General features: G+C 48.6%; 1 protein-coding gene across 8 annotated transcripts in view; it reads right to left on the reverse strand.

The window, feature by feature from the left end:
* GOLGA4 (golgin A4) overlaps positions 1 to 22,551 on the reverse strand; it is a 347,782-nt gene that overhangs the window by 122,886 nt on the left and 202,345 nt on the right. For all 8 annotated transcript variants that reach the window (XM_063922581.1, XM_063922575.1, XM_063922574.1 and 5 more), the window contains one exon: positions 8,252 to 8,430. In XM_063922581.1, coding sequence (XP_063778651.1) covers positions 8,252 to 8,430 — 179 coding nt within the window. The remainder of the gene's footprint in view (positions 1 to 8,251; positions 8,431 to 22,551) is intronic.

Genomic DNA, 22,551 nt, shown 5'->3' on the forward strand with positions numbered 1-22,551 from the left:
TTTCATCTGTGAAGAGCACAGGGCGCCAGTGGCCAATTTGCCAATCTTGGTGTTCTCTGGCAAATGCCAAACGTCCTGCACGGTGTTGGGCTGTAAGCACAACCCCCACTGTGGACGTCGGGCCCTCATACCACCCTCATGGAGTCTGTTTCTGATCGTTTGAGCAGACACATGCACATTTGTGGCTTGCAGGAGGTCATTTTGCAGGGCTCTGACAGTGCTCCTCCTGTTCCTCCTTGCACAAAGGCGGAGGTAGCGGTCCTGCTGCTGGATTGTTGCCCTCCTACGGCCTCCTCCACATCTCCCGATGTACTGGCCTGTCTCCTAGTAGTGCCTCTGGACACTACGCTGACAGACACAGCAAACCTTCTTGCCACAACTGGCATTGATGTGCCATCCTGGATGAGCTGCACTACCTGAGCCACCTGTGTGGGTTGTAGACTCTGTCTCATGCTACCACTAGAGTGAAAGCACCGCCAGCTTTCAAAAGTGACCAAAACATCAGTCAGAAAGCATAGGAGCTGAGAAGTGGTCTGTGGTCACCACCTGCAGAACAACTCCTTTATTGGGGGTGTCTTGCTAATTGCCTATAATTCCCACCTGTTGTCTATTCCATTTGCACAACAGCATGTGAAATTGATTGTCAATCAGTGTTGCTTTCTAAGTGGACAGTTTGATTTCACAGAAGTGTGATTGACTTGGAGTTACATTGTGTTGTTTAAGTGTTCCCTTTATTTTTTTGAGCAGTATATATATATATATATAAATCAAACAGCGCGGAGGTATATATTGGAATACTTGTACAATATATTCTATGACAGGCACACTATTTCTTAACGAACACTGTCTGTATAAAGACATGTAGAATTCTTAAGTGTTTGTAAAGTCACAGCACTGTATACAGTCGGCATTACAAAGGAGATCTCGCCCTGCAGTCCCGGAGACCAGCCGCAGCTATGCTCAGAAGATGGCGCCCAGCGTCTCAGTCAGGAGTAAGGGATAGTGTGAGGCAGCACCAGGGCGGGAAAATCTGATTGGAGATGGCATCCTGGACTGGGGGAGGGGCTACAGGTCAAGCGCAACCTCCCCTATGCTGGACTTCCACCACGGGTACTGTGAGTCTTATTAAATGGGGTGTTAGTACAACCGACCTGTAGTCAAACGCCCCGGTGGTCTAGTGGGATCCTTGCTAGGAGACAGTGTCCACGCCAGCGCCACGATCCTTCTCCCTAGGTCACGGATGAAACGCGATTTAATGGCGGGTCCCGCGGGTGAACCCTCTTACCTCCTTCCCGTAGCAGCCACACGAACCAGGAGAGCGTCTACAACCGCTTGCCTAAGCTGGAGCGTCTCCGCCGCAAGTACCCGGGAACTGAGCCGTGGGAGTATGCAACACCGCTTGGGAGGTGATAGAGCTGCAGTGCTGAAGTGTCACCCTGACATACAACGCTGACAGCCCAGAGAAGAAATCTTCTTAGAAGCATTTCAGGGCTGCCCAGTGCAGCCCTCCTATTAGGTGACCTGCTGCTGCAGGCACCAACTCTAAACTGAGCTTCAGTGCCTGGAGGCGGGGTTTATAGAGGAGGCCCCAATGCATCCTGGGACAGCCTAATGCTTTAGCCTGTTGGTGCTTCTGGATCAAGATCCACTCTACACCCCGATATTTTCCTGTGGAAACCAATGTATCCTGCTGCAGAAACCTAGATTACATGAACGTACATGGGAAGTAAAGCATATTTCAGATGGCAGATATAAATCACTATATAGCTAATGGCCCTACATAAAAAGGTACAAAGGAAAAAATAAGAATTTACTTACCGATAATTCTATTTCTCGGAGTCCGTAGTGGATGCTGGGGTTCCTGAAAGGACCATGGGGAATAGCGGCTCCGCAGGAGACAGGGCACAAAAAGTAAAGCTTTAGGATCAGGTGGTGTGCACTGGCTCCTCCCCCCATGACCCTCCTCCAAGCCTCAGTTAGGATACTGTGCCCGGACGAGCGTACACAATAAGGAAGGATTTTGAATCCCGGGTAAGACTCATACCAGCCACACCAATCACACTGTACAACCTGTGATCTGAACCCAGTTAACAGTATGATAACAGCGGAGCCTCTGAAAAGATGGCTCACAACAATAATAACCCGATTTTTGTAACTATGTACAAGTATTGCAGATAATCCGCACTTGGGATGGGCGCCCAGCATCCACTACGGACTCCGAGAAATAGAATTATCGGTAAGTAAATTCTTATTTTCTCTATCGTCCTAGTGGATGCTGGGGTTCCTGAAAGGACCATGGGGATAATACCAAAGCTCCCAAACGGGCGGGAGAGTGCGGATGACTCTGCAGCACCGAATGAGAGAACTCCAGGTCCTCCTTAGCCAGGGTATCAAATTTGTAGGATTTTACCAACGTGTTTGCCCCTGACTAAATAGCCGCTCGGCAAAGTTGTAAAGCCGAGACCCCTCGGGCAGCCGCCCAAGATAAGCCCACCTTCCTTGTGGAATGGGCATTTACATATTTTGGCTGTGGCAGGCCTGCCACAGAATGTGCAAGCTGAATTGTATTACACATCCAACTAGCAATAGTCTGCTTAGAAGCAAGAGCACCCAGTTTGTTGGGTGCATACAGGATAACAGCAAGTCAGTTTTCCTGACTCCAGCCGTCCTGGAACCTATATTTACAGGGCCCTGACAACATCTAGCAACCTGGAGTCCTCCAAGTCCCTAGTAGGCGCAAGGCACCAAAATAAGCTGGTTCAGGTGAAACACTGACACCACCTTAGGGAGAGAACTGGGGACGAGTCCGCAGCTCTGCCCTGTCCAAATGGACAACCAGATATGGGCTTTTTTGAGAAAAAAACCACCAATTTGACACTCGCCTGGTCCAGGCCAGGGCCAAGAGCATGGTCACTTTTCATGTGAGATGCTTCAAATCCACAGATTTGACTGGTTTTAAACCAATGTGATTTGAGGAATCCCAGAACTACGTTGAGATCCCACAGTGCCACTGGAGGCACAAAAGGGGGTTGTATATGCAATACTCCCTTGACAAACTTCTGGACTTCAGGAACTGAAGCCACTTCTTTCTGGAAGAAAATCGACAGGGCCGAAATTTGAACCTTAATGGACCCCAATTTGAGGCCCATAGACACTCCTGTTTGCAGGAAATGCAGGAATCGACCGAGTTGAAATTTCTTCGTGGGGCCTTTCTGGCCTCACACCACGCAACATATTTTTGCCACATGTGGTGATAATGTTGTGCGGTCACCTCCTTTCTGGCTTTGACCAGGGTAGGAATGACCTCTTCCGGAATGCCTTTTTCCCTTAGGATCCGGCGTTCCACCGCCATGCCGTCAAACGCAGCTGCGGTAAGTCTTGGAACAGACATGGTACTTGCTGAAACAAGTCCCTTCTTAGCGGCAGAGGCCATAAGTCCTCTGTGAGCATCTCTTGAAGTTCCGGGTACCAAGTCCTTCTTGGCCAATCCGGAGCCATAAGTACAGTTCTTACTCCTCTACGTCTTATAAGTCTCAGTACCTTAGGTATGAGAAGCAGAGGATGGAACACATACACCGACTGGTACATCCATGGTGTTACCAGAACGTCCACAGCTATTGCCTGAGGGTCTCTTAACCTGGCGCAATACCTGTCCCGTTTTTTGTTCAGACGGGACGCCATCATGTCCACCTTTGGTATTTCCCAACGGTTTACAATCATGTGGAAAACTTCCCGATGAAGTTTCCACTCTGCCGGGTGGAGGTCGTGCCTGCTGAGGAAGTCTGCTTCCCAGTTTCCATTCCCGGAATGAAACACTGCTGACAGTGCTATCACATGATTTTCCGCCCAGCGAAAAGTCCTTGCAGTTTTTGCCCTTGCCCTCCTGCTTCTTGTGTCGCCCTGTCTATTTACGTGGGCGACTGCCGTGATGTTTTTCCCACTGGATCAATACCGGCTGACCTTGAAGCAGAGGTCTTGCTAAGCTTAGAGTATTATAAATATACCCTTAGCTCCAGTATATTTATGTGGAGAAAAGTCTCCAGACTTGATCACACTCCCTGGAAATTTTTTCCTTGTGTGACTGCTCCCCAGCCTCTCGGGCTGGCCTCCGTGGTCACCAGCATCCAATCCTGAATGCCGAATCTGCGGCCCTCTAGAAGATGAGCACTCTGTAACCACCACAGGAGAGACACCCTTGTCCTTGGATATAGGGTTATCCGCTGATGCATCTGAAGATGCGATCCGGACCATTTGTCCAGCAGATCCCACTGAAAAATTCTTGCGTGAAATCTGCCGAATGGAATTGCTTCGTAGGAAGTCACCATCTTTACCAGGACCCTTGTGCAATGATGCACTGATTTTAGGAGGTTCCTGACTAGCTCGGATAACTCCCTGGCTTTCTCTTCCGGGAGAAACACCTTTTTCTGGACTGTGTCCAGAATCATCCCTAGGCACAGCAGACTTGTCGTCGGGATCAGCTGCGATTTTGGAGTATTTAGAATCCACCCGTGCTGTTGTAGCAGTATCCGAGATAGTGCTACTCCGACCTCCAACTGTTCCCTGGACTTTGCCCTTATCAGGAGATCGTCCAAGTAAGGGATAATTAAGACGCCTTTTCTACGAAGAAGAATCATCATTTCGGCCATTTCCTTGGTAAAGACCCGGGGTGCCGTGGACAATCCAAACGGCAGCGTCTGAAACTGATAGTGACAGTTCTGTACCACGAACCTGAGGTACCCTTAGTGAGAAGGGCAAATTTTGGACATGGAGGTAAGCATCCCTGATGTCTCGGGACACTATATAGTCCCCTTCTTCCTGGTTCGTTATCACTGCTCTGAGTGACTCCATCTTGATTTGAACCTTTGTAAGTGTTCAAATTTTTTTTTTTTTTTAGATTTAGAATAGGTCTCACCTAGCCTTCTGGCTTCAGTACCACAATATAATGTGGAATAATACCCCTTTTCTTGTTGTAGGAGGGGTAATTTGATTATCACCTGCTGGGAATACAGCTTGTGAATTGTTTCCCATACTGCCTCCTTGTCGGAGGGAGACCTTGGTAAACCAGACTTCAGGAGCCTGCGAAGGGGAAACGTCTCGACATTCCAATCTGTACCCCTGGGATACTACATGTAGGATCCAGGGGTCCTGTACGGTCCCAGCGTCATGCTGAGAGCTTGGCAGAAGCGGTGGAACGCTTCTGTTCCTGGGAATGGGCTGCCTGCTGCAGTCTTCTTCCCTTTCCTCTATCCCTGGGCAGATATGACTCTTATAGGGACGAAAGGACTGAGGCTGAAAAGACGGTGTCTTTTTCTGCAGAGATGTGACTTAGGGTAAAAACGGTGGGTTTTCCAGCAGTTGCCGTGGCCACCAGGTCCGATGGACCGACCCCAAATAACTCCTCTTCCTTTATACGGCAATACACCTTTGTGCCGTTTGGAATCTGCATCACCTGACCACTGTCGTGTCCATAAACATCTTCTGGCAGATATGGACATCGCACTTACTCTTGATGCCAGAGTGCAAATATCCCTCTGTGCATCTCGCATATATAGAAAATGCATCCTTTAAATGCTCTATAGTCAATAAAATACTGTCCCTGTCAAGGGTATCAATATTTTTAGTCAGGGAATCCGACCAAGCCACCCCAGCTCTGCACATCCAGGCTGAGGCGATCGCTGGTCGCAGTATAACACCAGTATGTGTGTATATACTTTTTATGATATTTTCCAGCCTCCTGTCAGCTGGCTCCTTGAGGACGGCCCTATCTATAGACGGTACCGCCACTTGTTTTGATAAGCGTGTGAGCGCCTTATCCACCCTAAGGGGTGTTTCCCAACGCGCCCTAACTTCTGGCGGGAAAGGGTATACCGCCCATAATTTTCTATCGGGGGGAACCCACGCATCATCACACACTTCATTTAATTTATCTGATTCAGGAAAAACTACGGTAGTTTTTTCACATCCCACATAATACCCTCTTTTGTGGTACTTGTAGTATCAGAAATATGTAACACCTCCTTCATTGCCCTTAACGTGTGGCCCTAATAAGGAATACGTTTGTTTATTCACCGTCGACACTGGATTCAGTGTCCGTGTCTGTGTCTGTGTCGACCGACTAAAGTAAACGGGCGTTTTAAAACCCCTGACGGTGTTTCTGAGACGTCTGGACCGGTACTAATTGTTTGTCGGCCGTCTCATGTCGTCAACCGACCTTGCAGCGTGTTGACATTATCACGTAATTCCCTAAATAAGCCATCCATTCCGGTGTCGACTCCCTAGAGAGTGACATCACCATTACAGGCAATTGCTCCGCCTCCTCACCAACATCGTCCTCATACATGTCGACACACACGTACCGACACACAGCACACACACAGGGAATGCTCTGATAGAGGACAGGACCCACTAGCCCCTTGGAGAGACAGAGGGAGAGTTTGCCAGCACACACCAAAAACGCTATAATTATATAGGGACAACCTTATATAAGTGTTTTCCCTTATAGCATCTTTTATATATTTCTAACGCCAAATTAGTGCCCCCCCTCTCTGTTTTAACCCTGTTTCTGTAGTGCAGTGCAGGGGAGAGCCTGGGAGCCTTCCCTCCAGCCTTTCTGTGAGGGAAAATGGCGCTGTGTGCTGAGGAGATAGGCCCCGGCCCTTTTTTCGGCGGGCTCGTCTCCCGCTCTTTAATGGATTCTGGCAGGGGTTAAATATCTCCATATAGCCCCCGGAGGCTATATGTGAGGTATTTTTAGCCAAAAAAGGTTTTCATTTGCCTCCCAGGGCGCCCCCCTCCCAGCGCCCTGCACCCTCAGTGACTGCCGTGTGAAGTGTGCTGAGAGGAAATGGCGCACAGCTGCAGTGCTGTGCGCTACCTTAAGAAGACTGAGGAGTCTTCTGCCGCCGATTCTGGACCTCTTCTCGTTTCAGCATCTGCAAGGGGGCCGGCGGCGAGGCTCCGGTGACCATCCAGGCTGTACCTGTGATCGTCCCTCTGGAGCTAATGTCCAGTAGCCAAAGAAGCCAATCCATCCTGCACGCAGGTGAGTTCACTTCTTCTCCCCTAAGTCCCTCGTTGCAGTGATCCTGTTGCCAGCAGGACTCACTGTAAAATAAAAAACCTAAGCTAAACTTTTCTAAGCAGCTCTTTAGGAGAGCCACCTAGATTGCACCCTTCTCGGCCGGGCACAAAAATCTAACTGGGGCTTGGAGGAGGGTCATGGGGGGAGGAGCCAGTGCACACCACCTGATCCTAAAGCTTTACTTTTTGTGCCCTGTCTCCTGCGGAGCCGCTATTCCCCATGGTCCTTTCAGGAACCCCAGCATCCACTAGGACGATAGAGAAAGGAGAGTTATGGTAGACTTACCTTTGTTAACTCTCTTTCTTCAAGGTTCGTAGGGTCCACATGGAACATTGGGTTATAGGTGCTGGATGAGTGTCCGGGCACCAAACAGTTAAGCTTTGAGCGAATACCAGAATGCACGGCTCTCCTCTCCCCTATAATCCCTCCTCCGTGCTCAGGCACCCAGTTTTGTTAACCAGCTCAAAGCACAGACAGGAGAAGGGAACTAGTGGCCAAGCCTACAAACACCCATAGAGGCCAGGTGCATCAGGATGTGGACCCTATGAACCTCAAAAATGAGTTAACAGAAAGGTATGTCTACCATAACTCTCGTTTCTTCTTCAGGATTCCCATAGTGCTAGTCGCAGAGTGCCCCTGCCGCAAGTTCCTGTCTTGGCACTGGCCGTGCGGGAGTTTCGGCACCGACGGGGGAGGTGATGGAGCTGCAGCGCTGAAGTCTGAGAGACTTGCAGCGCTGACCGGCTCAGTGAAAAAAAAGAAAAAGTTTAAAATTTAAAGCTTTCTGTAATGGTGCACCATCTTCCTACTGGCACTAACTTAAAACTGGAGCCTGAGCATGTTGGTGTGGTTATAGGAGAGGGGAGCCGAGCATTCTGGGATACAATGAAAGCTTAACTGTTTGGTGCCCGGACTCTCATCTACCACCTACAATCCCAATGTTCCCTGTGGATTCCTATAAATCCTGAAGAAGAAATCTGGAAATAGAGATTGACACAGAAAAATCATATGCGGGCTGCTTATACAAACTAGCCCTATCACTTAGGAGTGGAGTGCCCATCTATGAAGTAATGGAGTATATATATATTTAAACAAAACACATCAACCAGCCACAACTATTTTATTACATCTCTCATAATCTGCATTATACGGTGCAGAACCATTCCATACCTTCATGATGTCTACCACCTCCTGCTTGACACGACTAAGCTCCTTTTGGAGATTCAGACGCTCTTCCTCACTAGCTTGCTCTATGGCTTTAATTTGATCTTCCATTTGTTGCTGGCCTTTTTTTTGAGCCTCCTCGGAGCTCTGTGAGGCACCTACAGCCCTTTCCAGTTGTTCAAATGCTAATGTAGAAAGAAAATAGTAAATATTCAATACAGATGCATGTACATAGCTATCAAATCATATAACAGCAAACCCAGCTTTGGTACAGGATGCCAATAATTCTATGTACTTGTACATAAAAACCATTCAATTGTGGGCAAGCTTTCACAATTTTATGAAAATGTTGACTCAATTAGTAGCAATGACCAGGATGGACTGTGTACTGTATATCAGCTTCACATATAGCAGACTTTAAATTGCGGGTATGGGTCATAAGGTCGACAACACTTAGGTCGACAGTCATTAGGTTGACCACTATTGGTAGACAGTGACTAGGTCGACACCTGACATAGGTCAACATGGTCATTAGGTCGACATGAACAAGGTCAATGGAAAAAGGTCGACATGTTTTTTTTTTTTTAAACAATTGTGGTGTTGTTATCTTCGTTAAGTGACCGGGAACCCGAATTAGTGCACCATGTCTCCTCGCTACACTCGCCCAGGTTACTATTCCCAATCGTAGTCCACGTGGATCGTAAAGTATGAAGTAAAAAAATGTGAAAACTCATGTCAACCTTTTTCCATGTCGACCTAGTGACCAGGTCGACCTAATGCATGTTGACCAATAGTGGTCGACCTAATGACTGTCGACCGTATACCCTAAATTGTGGTGATTTATAGTCCGGTTACTGGGTTCTAATATAGTCACAAAGGCACAAAGCGGGTATCGTCTGCAATTCACCTGATTGAATTAGAATTTAATAAAACACACTATTAACTTTAATTAGCTTTGTGTAGTTTTTCCTTTTCTTAAAGGAGAATCTGCAAAATGTGAGCTAAATTACATTTTACATAGTGTCTATGCCTAAAAGCCATCTTGGAATAAGTCCATGTTACTATACGTAATATGCAGCAGGTTTCCTGTAGAAACTGAAGTATGGTCTTTCCTGGAAGTCTCTCTCCACACTATGGGGTATATGCAATAGCGGTCGAATTCCCGAAATTGTCGAATTTCGGGTCATTTTCGACCAAAAAAAAAAATCGCCTATGCAATTCAGTGCTTTCCGACCAAAAAACGGACTTTCAAAATTCGACTTTTTGAAATTCGAATTTTTGCAAATTCGACTTTTCTGCAATGATACAAGTGCTGCAATTCGACCAAAGCATATTCAATTCAAGTTTGGAAATTCGACAGCAGTGCTTTTAGACAGCAAATTCGTCATTTTCAATCCGCCATACTTTGGAGGGTGAAAACAAATAAAAAAATTTTAAACATGTTTTTTTTTGTGTTTTTTTTTTGGGGAATAGCAGATCTATTTATATTAGAAGGGATTAGGTACTTTTTTTTTTTTTTTTTGGAGGCACAAATATTATTTATATATTTTGTAAAATATTTTTTTTTTTTTTTTATGCTGGAACGGTGAAATCATAAAAAAAAATGGCGTGGGGTCCCCCCTCCAAAGCATAACCAGCCTCGGGCTCTTCGAGCTGGTCCAGGTTCTAAAAATGCGGGGAAAAAATTGACAGGGGATCCCCCGTATTTTTAAAACCAGCACCGGGCTCTGGTGCCAAAAATACGGGGGACAAAAAGAGTAGGGGTCCCCCGTATTTTTAACACCAGCATCGGGCTCCACTAGCTGGACAGATAATGCCACAGCCGGGGGTCACTTTTATGCCGTGCCCTGCGGCCGTGGCATTAAATATCCAACTAGTCACCCCTGGCCGGGGTACCCTGGGGGAGTGGGGACCCCTTCAATCAAGGGGTCCCCCCCCCCCCAGCCACCCAAGGGTGAAGCCCGAGGCTGTCCCCCCCCATCCAATGGGCTGCGGATGGGGGGGCTGATAGCCTTTTGTGATAATAAAAAGATATTGTTTTTTCCAGTAGTACTACAAGTCCCAGCAAGCCTCCCCGCAAGCTGGTACTTGGAGAACCACAAGTACCAGCATGCGGGAGAAAAACGGGCCCGCTGGTACCTGTAGTACTACTGGGAAAAAAATACCCAAATAAAAACAGGACACACACACCGTCGACAGTAAAACTTTATTTCATACGTCGACACACACATACTTACCTATGTTCACACGCCGACATCGGTCCTCTTCTCCATGTAGAATCCACGGATACCTGAAAAGAAAAGATCAATATACTCACCTCAGCCATGGTCCACAGATAAATCCACGTACTTGGCAAAAAAACAAACCGAACACCCGCTTCATGCCGGACTGAAAGGGGTCCCATGCTGACACATGGGACACCTTTCCACGAATGAGACCTGTCAGTGACAGCTGTCACAGAAAGGTCTCTAAGCCAATCAGGAAGCGCAACTTCGTTGCGCTCACCTGATTGGCTGTGCGCTGTCTGTACTGTGACAGCACATCGCAAAGCCGCTCCATTACTTTCAATGGTGGGAACTTAGCGGCTAGCGGTAAGGTCACCCGCCGGTCAGCGGCTGACCGGCGGGTGACCCCACCGCTACCCGCAAAGTTCCCACCATTGAAAGTAATGGAGCGGCTTTGCGATGTGCTGTCACAGTACAGACAGCGCACAGCCAATCAGGTGAGCGCCACGGAAGTAGCGCTTCCTGATTGGCTGAAGGGACTTCAGTGACAGGAGTCACGTGATGTCCCGGCATTCGGGAGAAAGGGGTCTGATGTGAAAGCATTGGACCCCTTTCTAGTCCGGTATGGAGCGGGTATTTGCGTTTTCTTTTTTTTTTACAAGTACGTGGATTTATCTCTCTGGACGTGGATTTATCTCTGGACGCTGGAAGGTGAGTATCATTTTTTCACAGGTACCCTCGGATCGTCGGAGACCGTGGCAGTCGGCGTGTCAACATAGGTAAGTATGTGTGTGTCGGTAGTGTGTAATAAAGTTTTACTGTCACGGTGTGTGTGTCCTGTTTTTTTTGGGGTATTTTTTTCCCAGTAGTACTACAGGTACCAGCGGGCCCGTTTTTCTCCCGCATGCTGGTACTTGTGGTTCTCCAAGTACCAGCTTGCGGGGGAGGCTTGCTGGGACTTGTAGTACTACTGGAAAAAACAAATCTTTTTATTATCACAAAAGGCTATCAGCCCCCCCATCCGCAGCCCATTGGATGGGGGGGGACAGCCTCGGGCTTCACCCCTGGCCCTTGGGTGGCTGGGGGGGGGGCCCCTTGATTGAAGGGGTCCCCACTCCCCCAGGGTACCCCGGCCAGGGGTGACTAGTTGGATATTTAATGCCACGGCCACAGGGCACGGCATAACAGTGACCCCCGGCTGTGGCATTATCTGTCCAGCTAGTGGAGCCCGATGCTGGTGTTAAAAATACGGGGGACCCCTACTCTTTTTGTCCCCCGTATTTTTGGCACCAGCACCAGGCGCAGAGCCCGGTGCTGGTTTTAAAAATACGGGGGATCCCTGGCCAATTTTTCCCCGGATTTTTAGAACCAGGACCAGCTCGATGAGCCCGAGGCTGGCTATGCTTTGGAGGGGGGACCCCACGCCATTTTTTTTTCCGGGTTTTTCCCGTTTTTTAAAATCGCGGCAAAATCCGCCAAATCGGCCGATTTTCGCCCGCGACTCTGGCGAATCCGTTTTTCATTGAATATGGTGAATTCCGGAAGCCACCTTCCGGAATTCACCTGGCGAATTTAGTCGAATTAAAAAACGGCGAAAAATTGCCGCGATTCGCCGTGAATTGCATATACCCCTATAGCTCTCTTGTGGGTGCAGGCTCACAGTAGCTGTAGAAGGTAGCATATTGCGAACAAAGAGCAACTCATCTCTGCAGCACATCTGGCAACTGCATATAGCAAGTGGAGATATTTCATGGGGGGGAATCAGAGGACTGGTGTGAGAACATCCTACATTTTAGACAATGTATACTTGAATGTTTGACAGGCTAAAAGGAGAGGAGACTGATCCTTGGAGAACTACCAGTGTTGAGGAAATCCCTATTGAGCCATCTCCATAAAAACAAACTTACTCTGTGTGAGCAAAGACCTCCCATCAATTCAACTATACAAATATAATGGAGGGGAGATTAAAAGAACTAATGCATATTGCTGCTCACTACAGTTGCCCATGTCTCTATGACTTTATACAGCGACGACTCTCTTACTGCCCACTCTGATTTTTGTAACTATATAACCTCCACTTCCACCCCATCTCACTCCTGTCTCTCTCCTCCTCTTTGTTTCTACTAATTTCTCTTCTCTGATGACTTTGGTTTAAACAGTTCTTGTTGTATTGATGATAAATATATACCAGGTATTTCAAACTCAAAATCCCAACTGGGCCGCTTTATCAAGGTCTGAGCGGCAAAAAAAATAAGAATTTACTCACCGGTAATTCTATTTCTCGTAGTCCGTAGTGGATGCTGGGCACTCCGTAAGGACCATGGGGAATAGACGGGCTCCGCAGGAGACTGGGCACTCTAAAGAAAAGATTAGGTACCATCTGGTGTGCACTGGCTCCTCCCTCTATGCCCCTCCTCCAGACCTCAGTTAGGGAAACTGTGCCCGGAAGAGCTGACATTACAAGGAAAGGATTTGGAATCCCGGGTAAGACTCATACCAGCCACACCAATCACACCGTACAACTTGTGATAACCTTACCCAGTTAACAGTATGAACAACAACTGAGCCTCACTCAACGGATGGCTCATAACAATAACCCTTATTTAAGCAATAACTATATACACGTATTGCAGAAAGTTCGCACTTGGGACGGGCGCCCAGCATCCACTACGGACTACGAGAAATAGAATTACCGGTGAGTAAATTCTTATTTTCTCTGACGTCCTAGTGGATGCTGGGAACTCCGTAAGGACCATGGGGATTATACCAAAGCTCCCAAACGGGCGGGAGAGTACGGATGACTCTGCAGCACCGAATGAGCAAACACAAGGTCCTCCTCAGCCAGGGTATCAAACTTGTAGAACTTTGCAAAGGTGTTTGAACCCGACCAAGTAGCCGCATCGGCAAAGCTGTAAAGCCGAGACCCCTCGGGCAGCCGCCCAAGAAGAGCCCACCTTCCTTGTGGAATGGGCTTTTACTGATTTTGGATGCGGCAATCCAGCCGCAGAATGAGCCAGCTGAATCGTGCTACAGATCCAGCGAGCAATAGTTTGCTTTGAAGCAGGAGCACCCAGCTTGTTGGGTGCATGCAGGATAAACAGCGAGTCAGTCTTCCTGACTCCAGCCGTTCTGGAAACATATATTTTCAAAGCCCTGACTACGTCCAGCAACTTGGAGTCCTCCAAGTCCTGAGTAGCCGCAGGCACCACAATAGGTTGGTTCAAATGAAACGATGATACCACCTTTGGGAGAAATTGGGGACGAGTCCTCAATTCTGCCCTGTCCATATGGAAGATCAGATATGGGCTTTTACATGACAAAGCCGCCAATTCCGACACACGCCTAGCCGATGCTAAGGCTAACAGCATGACCACTTTCCACGTGAGATACTTTAGTTCCACGGTCTTAAGTGGCTCAAACCAGTGGGATTTCAGGAAATCCAACACAACGTTAAGATCCCAGGGTGCCACTGGTGGCACAAAAGGGGGCTGAATATGCAGCACTCCCTTAACAAACGTCTGACCTCAGGCAGTGAAGCCAGTTCTTTTTGAAAGAAAATGGATAGGGCCAAAATCTGGACCTTTATGGACCCCAATTTTAGGCCCATAGTCACCCCTGACTGTAGGAAGTGCAGGAATCGACCCAGCTGGAATTCCTCTGTAGGGGCCGTCCTGGCCTCACACCGAGCAACATATTTTCGCCATATACGGTGATAATGCTTTGCTGTCACGTCCTTCCTAGCCTTTATCAGCGTAGGAATAACTTCATCCGGAATGCCTTTTTCCGCTAGGATCCGGCGTTCAACCACCATGCCGTCAAACGCAGCCGCGGTAAGTCTTGGAACAGACAGGGCCCTTGTTGCAGCAGGTCCTGTCTGAGAGGCAGAGGCCATGGGTCCTCTGTGCGCATTTCTTGCAGTTCCGGGTACCAAGTCCTTCTTGGCCAATCCGGAACAATGAGTATTGTTCTTATTCCTCTCTTTCTTACTATTCTCAGTACCTTGGGTATGAGAGGAAGAGGAGGAAACACATAAACCGACTGATACACCCACGGTGTCACTACGGCGTCCACAGCTATCGCCCGAGGGTCCCTTGACCTGGCGCAATATCTTTTTAGCTTTTTGTTGAGGCGGGACGCCATCATGTCCACTTGTGGCAGTTCCCATCGCATTGCAATCTGTGTGAAGACTTCTTGATGAAGTCCCCACTCTCCCGGGTGGAGGTCGTGTCTGCTGAGGAAGTCTGCTTCCCAGTTGTCCACTCCCGGAATGAACACTGCTGACAGTGCTTGCACGTGATTCTCCGCCCACCGAAGAATCTTTGTGGCTTCCGCCATTGCCATCCTGCTTCTTGTGCCGCCCTGGCGGTTTACATGGGCGACCGCCGTGATGTTGTCTGACTGAATCAGCACTGGCCGGTTTCGAAGCAGGGGCTCTGCTTGACTCAGGGCGTTGTATATGGCCCTTAGTTCCAGTATATTTATGTGTAGAGAAGTCTCCAGACTTGACCACAGCCCTTGGAAGTTTCTTCCCCGAGTGACTGCCCCCCCCATCCTCGGAGGCTTGCATCCGTGGTCACCAGGACCCAGTCCTGTATGCCGAACCTGCGGCCCTCGAGAAGGTGAGCACTCTGCAGCCACCACAGAAGAGACACCCTGGCCCTTGGGGACAGGGTGATCAGCCGATGCATCTGAAGATGCGATCCGGACCACTTGTCCAACAGATCCCACTGAAAGATCCTTGCATGGAACCTGCCGAAGGGAATGGCTTCGTATGAAGCCACCATCTTTCCCAGGACTCGCGTGCAGTGATGCACCGATACCTGTTTTGGTTTCAGGAGGTCCCTGACCAGAGATGCTAATTCCTGGGCATTCTCCACCGGGAGAAACACCTTCTTCTGTTCTGTGTCCAGAATCATGCCCAGGAAAAGCAGACGCGTCGTAGGAATCAGCTGCGACTTTGGAACATTCAGAATCCAGCCGTGCTGTTGCAACACTTCCTGAGAGAGTGCTACGCTGATCAACAACTGCTCTCTGGACCTCGCCTTTATGAGGAGATCGTCCAAGTACGGGATAACTATAACTCCCTTCTTCCGAAGGAGTATCATCATTTCGGCCATTACCTTGGTAAATATCCTCAGTGCCGTGGACAGGCCAAACGGCAACGCCTGGAACTGGTAATGACAGTCCTGTACCACAAACCTGAGGTACTCCTGGTGGAGTGGGTAAATGGGGACATGCAAGTAAGCATCCTTGATGTCCAGCGACACCATAAAATCCCCCTCTGCCAGGCTTGCAATAACCGCTCTGTGCGATTCCATTTTGAACTTGAATTTCTTTATATAAGTGTTCAAGGATTTTAAATTCAGAATGGGTCTCACCGAACCGTCCGGTTTCGGTACCACAAACATTGTGGAATAGTAACCCCTTCCTTGTTGAAGGAGGGGGACCCTGATAATCACTTGCTGGAGGTACAGCTTGTGAATTGCCGCCAGTACTACCTCCCTTTTCATGGGGGAAGCTGGCAAGGCTGATTTGAGGTAATGGCGGGGGGGAGTCGCTTCGAATTCCAGCTTGTATCCCTGAGATACAATTTGTACAGCCCAGAGATCCACCTGTGAGCGAACCCACTGGTTGCTGAAGTTTCGGAGACGTGCCCCCACCGCACCTGGCTCCGCCTGTGGAGCCCCAACGTCATGCGGTGGACTTAGTGGAAGCAGGGGAGGACTTTTGTTCCTGGGAACTGGCTGCATGGTGCAGCTTCTTACCTCTACCCCTGCCTCTGGCAAGAAAGGATGCGCCCCTGACCCTCTTGCCTTTCTGAGAACGAAAGGACTGCATTTGATAATACGGTGCTTTCTTAGGCTGTGAGGAAACCTGAGGCAAGAAAGTCGACTTTCCAGCTGTCGCTGTGGACATGAGGTCCGATAGACCGTCCCCAAACAATTCCTCACCCTTATAAGGCAAAACCTCCATGTGTTTTTTAGAATCAGCATCTCCTGTCCATTGCAGAGTCCATAAGGCCCTCCTGGCAGAAATGGACATAGCATTAATTCTAGAGCCCAGCAGGCAAATGTCCCTCTGAGCATCCCGCATATATAAGACGACGTCTTTTATATGGCCCAGGGTTAGCAAAACAGTATCCCTGTCGAGGGAATCTATGTCGTCTGACAGAGTATCTGTCCATGCTGCTACAGCACTACAAATCCAGGCTGAAGCAATAGCAGGTCTCAGTAGAGTACCAGAGTGTGTATACACTGACTTCAGGATAGCTTCCTGCTTTCTATCCGCAGGCTCCTTTAGGGCGGCCGTATCCTGAGACGGCAGGGCCACCTTTTTAGATAAGCGTGTCAGCGCCTTGTCCACCCTAGGGGATGTTTCCCAACGTAACCTGTCCGTTGGCGGGAAAGGGTACGCCATCCGTAACCTCTTAGAAATCACTAGTTTCTTATCAGGGGAACTCCACGCTTCTTCACATAATTCATTTAATTCATCAGATGGGGGAAAAGTCACTGGCTGCTTTTTCTCCCCAAACATATAAACCCTCTTGGTATTAACAGGGTTAATCTCAGAAATGTGTAATACATCTTTCATTGCAATAATCATGTATCGGATGGCCTTGGTCATTTTAGACTGTAAATGTGCCTCATCATCGTCGACACTGGAGTCGGACTCCGTGTCGACATCTGTGTCAACCATCTGAGATAGAGGGCGTTTATGAGCCCCTGACGGTTTCTGAGTCGCCTGGGCAGGCGCGGGCTGAGACCCCGGCTGTCCCAAGGCTGCAGCGTCATCAAACCTTTTATGTAAGGAGCTTACATTGTCGTTTAAGACCTTCCACATATCCATCCAATCAGGTGTCGGCCCCGACGGGGGCGACACCACACTTATCTGACCTTGCTCCGCCTCCACGTAACCCTCCTCATCAAACATGTCGACACAGCCATACCGACACACCGCACACACACAGGGAATACTCAGACTGAGGACAGGACCCCACAAAGTCCTTTGGGGAGACAGAGAGAGAGTATGCCAGCACACACCACAGCGCTATATAACACAGGGATTTTCACTTATAATAAGGGATTACCCAATAGCTGCCTTATATGTTTTATTTGCGCCTAAATTTATGTGCCCCCCCTCTCTTTTTTACCCTTCTTGTACCTGGATACTGCAGGGAGAGCCTGGGGAGCTGCTTCCAGCGGAGCTGTGAAGAGAAAATGGCGCTGGTGTGCTGAGGAAGAAGGCCCCGCCCCCTCAGTGGCGGGCTTCTGTCCCGCTTTCTGTGTAAAAAAATGGCGGGGTTTTTTACATATATACAGTGCCAGACTGTATATATGTATTTTTATTGCCAAAAGGTACTTCAATTGCTGCCCAGGGCGCCCCCCCCCAGCGCCCTGCACCCTACAGTGACCGGAGTGTGTAAGTGTGCTGGGAGCAATGGCGCACAGCTGCGGTGCTGTACGCTACCTTAAATGAAGATAGGAGTCTTCTGCCGCCGATTTCGTCGTCTTCAAGCTTCTGTTCTTCTGGCTCTGCGAGGGGGACGGCTGCGCGGCTCCGGGAACGGACGATCGAGGACAGGTGCCTGTGTTCGAACCCTCTGGAGCTAATGGTGTCCAGTGGCCTAAGAAGCACAAGCTAGCTGCAAGCAGGTAGGTTTGCTTCTCTCCCCTTAGTCCCACGTAGCAGTGAGTCTGTTGCCAGCAGAAGCTCACTGAAAATAAGAAACCTAATAAATACTTTCTTTACTAGTAAGCTCAGGAGAGCCCACTAGGAGCACCCAGCTCTGGCCGGGCACAGATTCTAACTGAAGTCTGGAGGAGGGGCATAGAGGGAGGAGCCAGTAAACACCAGATAGTACCTAATCTTTTCTTTAGAGTGCCCAGTCTCCTGCGGAGCCCATCTATTCCCCATGGTCTTTACGGAGTTCCCAGCATCCACTAGTACGTCAGAGAAATAATAATAATAACGCACACACACATATATATATATATATATATATATACACACACATATACAGGGCCGGCGACAGGGGGGGTCAAAGAGGACACCTGTACCGGGCCCCAAGGATCAGAGGGGCCCCAAGTATATGCCACTTAGTGTCCAGCAGGGAATCATCATGGAGTTATTGGGGAGAGACAGACCGTGGTGTGTGTGGGGGAGGAAGGAGAGATATACATATTTATATCTCTGTATACTGTAGATAAATAAAAATAAATATATTTATTTAATAACAGTTTATTATATAGCGCAGGAAATTCCGTTGCTCTGAGGGGGCCCCAGAGATATCACTGTACCGGGCCCCAAGATGTCTGTTGCCGGCCCTGTGTGTGTGTGTGTGTATATATATATATATATATATAATGTATTTATTTTTCTTCTCTCCAGTATCCCTTGTCCAAGATTATTATTTTTATGCCCCCACTATAGAGCCAGTTACACATAATGTCCCCCCGTACAGTGCCAGTTACACAAAATGTCCCCCCGTACAGTGCCAGTTACACAAAATGTCCCCCAGTACAGTGCCAGTTACACAAAATGTCCCCCAGTACAGTGCCAGTTACACATAATGTCCCCCAGTACAGTGCCAGTTACACATAATGTCCCCCAGTACAGTGCCAGTTACACATAATGTCCCACAGTACTGTGCCAGTTATACATAATGTCCCCCAGTACAGTGCCAGTTACACATAATGTCCCCCAGTACAGTGCCAGTTACACATAATGTCCCCCACTACAGTGCCAGTTACACATAATGTCCCCCAGTACAGTGCCAGTTACACACAATGTCCCCCAGTACAGTGCCAGTTACACATAATGTCCCCCAGTACCGTGCCAGTTACACATAATGTCCCCCAGTACAGTGCCAGTTACACATAATGTCCCCCAGTACAGTGCCAGTTACACATAATGTCCCCCAGTACAGTGCCAGTTACACATAATGTCCCCCAGTACTGTGCCAGTCATACATAATGTCCCCCAGTACAGTGCCAGTTATACATAATCTCCCCCAGTACAGTGCCAGTTACACATAATGTCCCCCAGTACAGTGCCAGTTACACATAATGTCCCCCAGTACAGTGCCAGTTACACATAATGTCCCCCAGTACCGTGCCAGTTACACATAGTGTCCCCCAGTACAGTGCCAGTTACACATAATGTCCCCCAGTACAGTGCCAGTTACACATAATGTCCCCCAGTACAGTGCCAGTTACACATAATGTCCCCCAGTACTGTGCCAGTTATACATAATGTCCCCCAGTACAGTGCCAGTTACACATAATGTCCCCCAGTACAGTGCCAGTTACACATAATGTCCCCCAGTACAGTGCCAGTTACACATAATGTCCCCCAGTACAGTGCCAGTTATACATAATGTCCCCCAGTACAGTGCCAGTTATACATAATGTCCCCCAGTATAGTGCCAGTTACACATAATGTCCCCCAGTACCGTGCCAGTTACACATAATGTCCCCCAGTACAGTGCCAGTTACACATAATGTCCCCCAGTACAGTGCCAGTTACACATAATGTCCCCCAGTACAGTGCCAGTTACACATGTCCCCCAGTACCGTGCCAGTTACACATAATGTCTCCCCAGTACCGTGCCAGTTACACATAATGTCTCCCCAGTATAGTACCAGTTACACAATGTCTCCCAGTATAGTGCCAGTTACACAATGTCTCCCAGTACAATGCCAGTTACACATAATGTCCCCCAGTAAAGTGCCAGTTATACATAATGTCTCCCAGTACAGTGCCAGTTACACATAATGTCTCCCGGTATAGTGCCAGTTACACAATGTCCCCCAGTACAATGCCAGTTACACATAATGTCCCCCAGTAAAGTGCCAGTTATACATAATGTCTCCCAGTACAGTGCCAGTTATACATAATGTCTTCACTATACTGCCAGTAACACATACTATCCCCCAGTATAGTGTCTGATACACATAATTACCCCATTGCACCCCAATACCCTGTGCAGCATGCCCCAGAGATTTACATTTGCAGGATGCTCCTTCATGAGCATGCTGCTTCAGGGGTCTAGGCTCCGGTTGTAAGGGCTGCGGCTTTAAGGGCTCAGCGGCGCCTTAATGGCTGCTTCACATCGCTGCTGGCCATAATTTGCGGGTGGTGCAGACGCTGAGGCAACGTCATCGTGGGTGGACATAGACGGAACACCGGAGATGCAGTTCAGCCCCAAGTTAAACACACTAAAAGGTTAATTAAGTGTTTCACCTAGTGCAATTCCCGTACAGCCAGTAATGTAGGGGTTACTCAACCCAGAAAATATGTTTAGAAATAGGAAATAAAATTATTACAGCGCACAGGAATTGAAAAATATTTTCAGTTAATTTAAAACACAAAATATATATAATAAAAATAAGAATTTACTTACCGATAATTCTATTTCTCGTAGTCCGTAGTGGATGCTGGGAACTCCGTAAGGACCATGGGGAATAGCGGCTCCGCAGGAGACTGGGCACAAAAAGAAAGCTTTAGGACTACCTGGTGTGCACTGGCTCCTCCCCCTATGACCCTCCTCCAAGCCTCAGTTAGGATACTGTGCCCGGACGAGCGTACACAATAAGGAAGGATTTTGAATCCCGGGTAAGACTCATACCAGCCACACCAATCACACCGTACAACTTGTGATATGAAACCCAGTTAACAGCATGACAACAGAGGAGCCTCTGAATAGATGGCTCACAACAAGAACCCGATTAGTTAACAATAACTATGTACAAGTATTGCAGACAATCCGCACTTGGGATGGGCGCCCAGCATCCACTACGGACTACGAGAAATAGAATTATCGGTAAGTAAATTCTTATTTTCTCTGACGTCCTAGTGGATGCTGGGAACTCCGTAAGGACCATGGGGATTATACCAAAGCTCCCAAACGGGCGGGAGAGTGCGGATGACTCTGCAGCACCGAATGAGAGAACTCCAGGTCCTCCTCAGCCAGGGTATCAAATTCATAGAATTTTGCAAACGTGTTTGCCCCTGACCAAGTAGCTGCTCGGCAAAGTTGTAAAGCCGAGACCCCTCGGGCAGCCGCCCAAGATGAGCCCACCTTCCTTGTGGAATGGGCTTTTATTGATTTAGGCTGCGGTCATCCTACCGCAGAATGCGCCAGCTGAATAGTGCTACAAATCCAGCGCGCAATAGACTGCTTAGAAGCAGGAGCACCCAGCTTGTTGGGTGCCATCAGGATAAACAGCGAGTCAGTTTTCCTGACTCCAGCCGTCCTGGAAAAATAAAATTTTTAGGGCCCTGACTACGTCCAGCAACTTGGAATCCTCCAAGTCCCTAGTAGCCGCAGGCACCACAATAGGTTGGTTCAAGTAAAAACCGGAGACCACCTTTGGGAGAAACTGAGGACGAGTCCTCAACTCTGCCCTATCCATATAGAAAATCAGATAAGGGCTTTTACATGACAAAGCCGCCAATTCTGACACACGCCTGGCCAAGGCCAACAGCATGACCACTTTCCACGCGAGATACTTTAGCTCCATGGTTTTAAGTGGCTCAACCAATGCGACTTTAGGAAATCCAACACCACGTTGAGATCCAAAAAGTGCCACAGGAGGCACAAAAGGAGGCTGAATATGTAGTACTCCTTTAACCAAAGTCTGAACTTCAGGCAGTGAAGCCAGTTCTTTCTGGAAGAAAATCGACAGAGCCGAAATCTGGACCTTGATGGACCCCAATTTGAGGCCCAAACGTCACCCCTGCTTGCAGGAAGTGCAGGAATCGACATAGTTGAAATTCCTCCGTCGGGGCCTTCATGGCCTCCCACCAAGCAACAAATTTTCGCCAAACGCGGCGATAATGTCTTGCGGTGACATCCTTCCTGGCTATGATCAGGGTAGGGATGACTTCCTTCGGAATACCCTTTTCCTTTAGGATCCGGTGTTCTACCGCCATGCCGTCAAACGCAGCCGCGGTAAGTCTTGGAACAGACAGGGTCCCTGCTGCAGCAGGTCTTGTCTAAGCGGCAGAGGCCAAGGGTCCTCTGCCAGCATCTCTTGAAGTTCCGGGTACCAAGCTCTTCATGGCCAATCCGGAACCCCG

Source organism: Pseudophryne corroboree, chromosome 5, assembly GCF_028390025.1.
Source record: "Pseudophryne corroboree isolate aPseCor3 chromosome 5, aPseCor3.hap2, whole genome shotgun sequence".
Classification (NCBI taxonomy): domain Eukaryota; kingdom Metazoa; phylum Chordata; class Amphibia; order Anura; family Myobatrachidae; genus Pseudophryne; species Pseudophryne corroboree.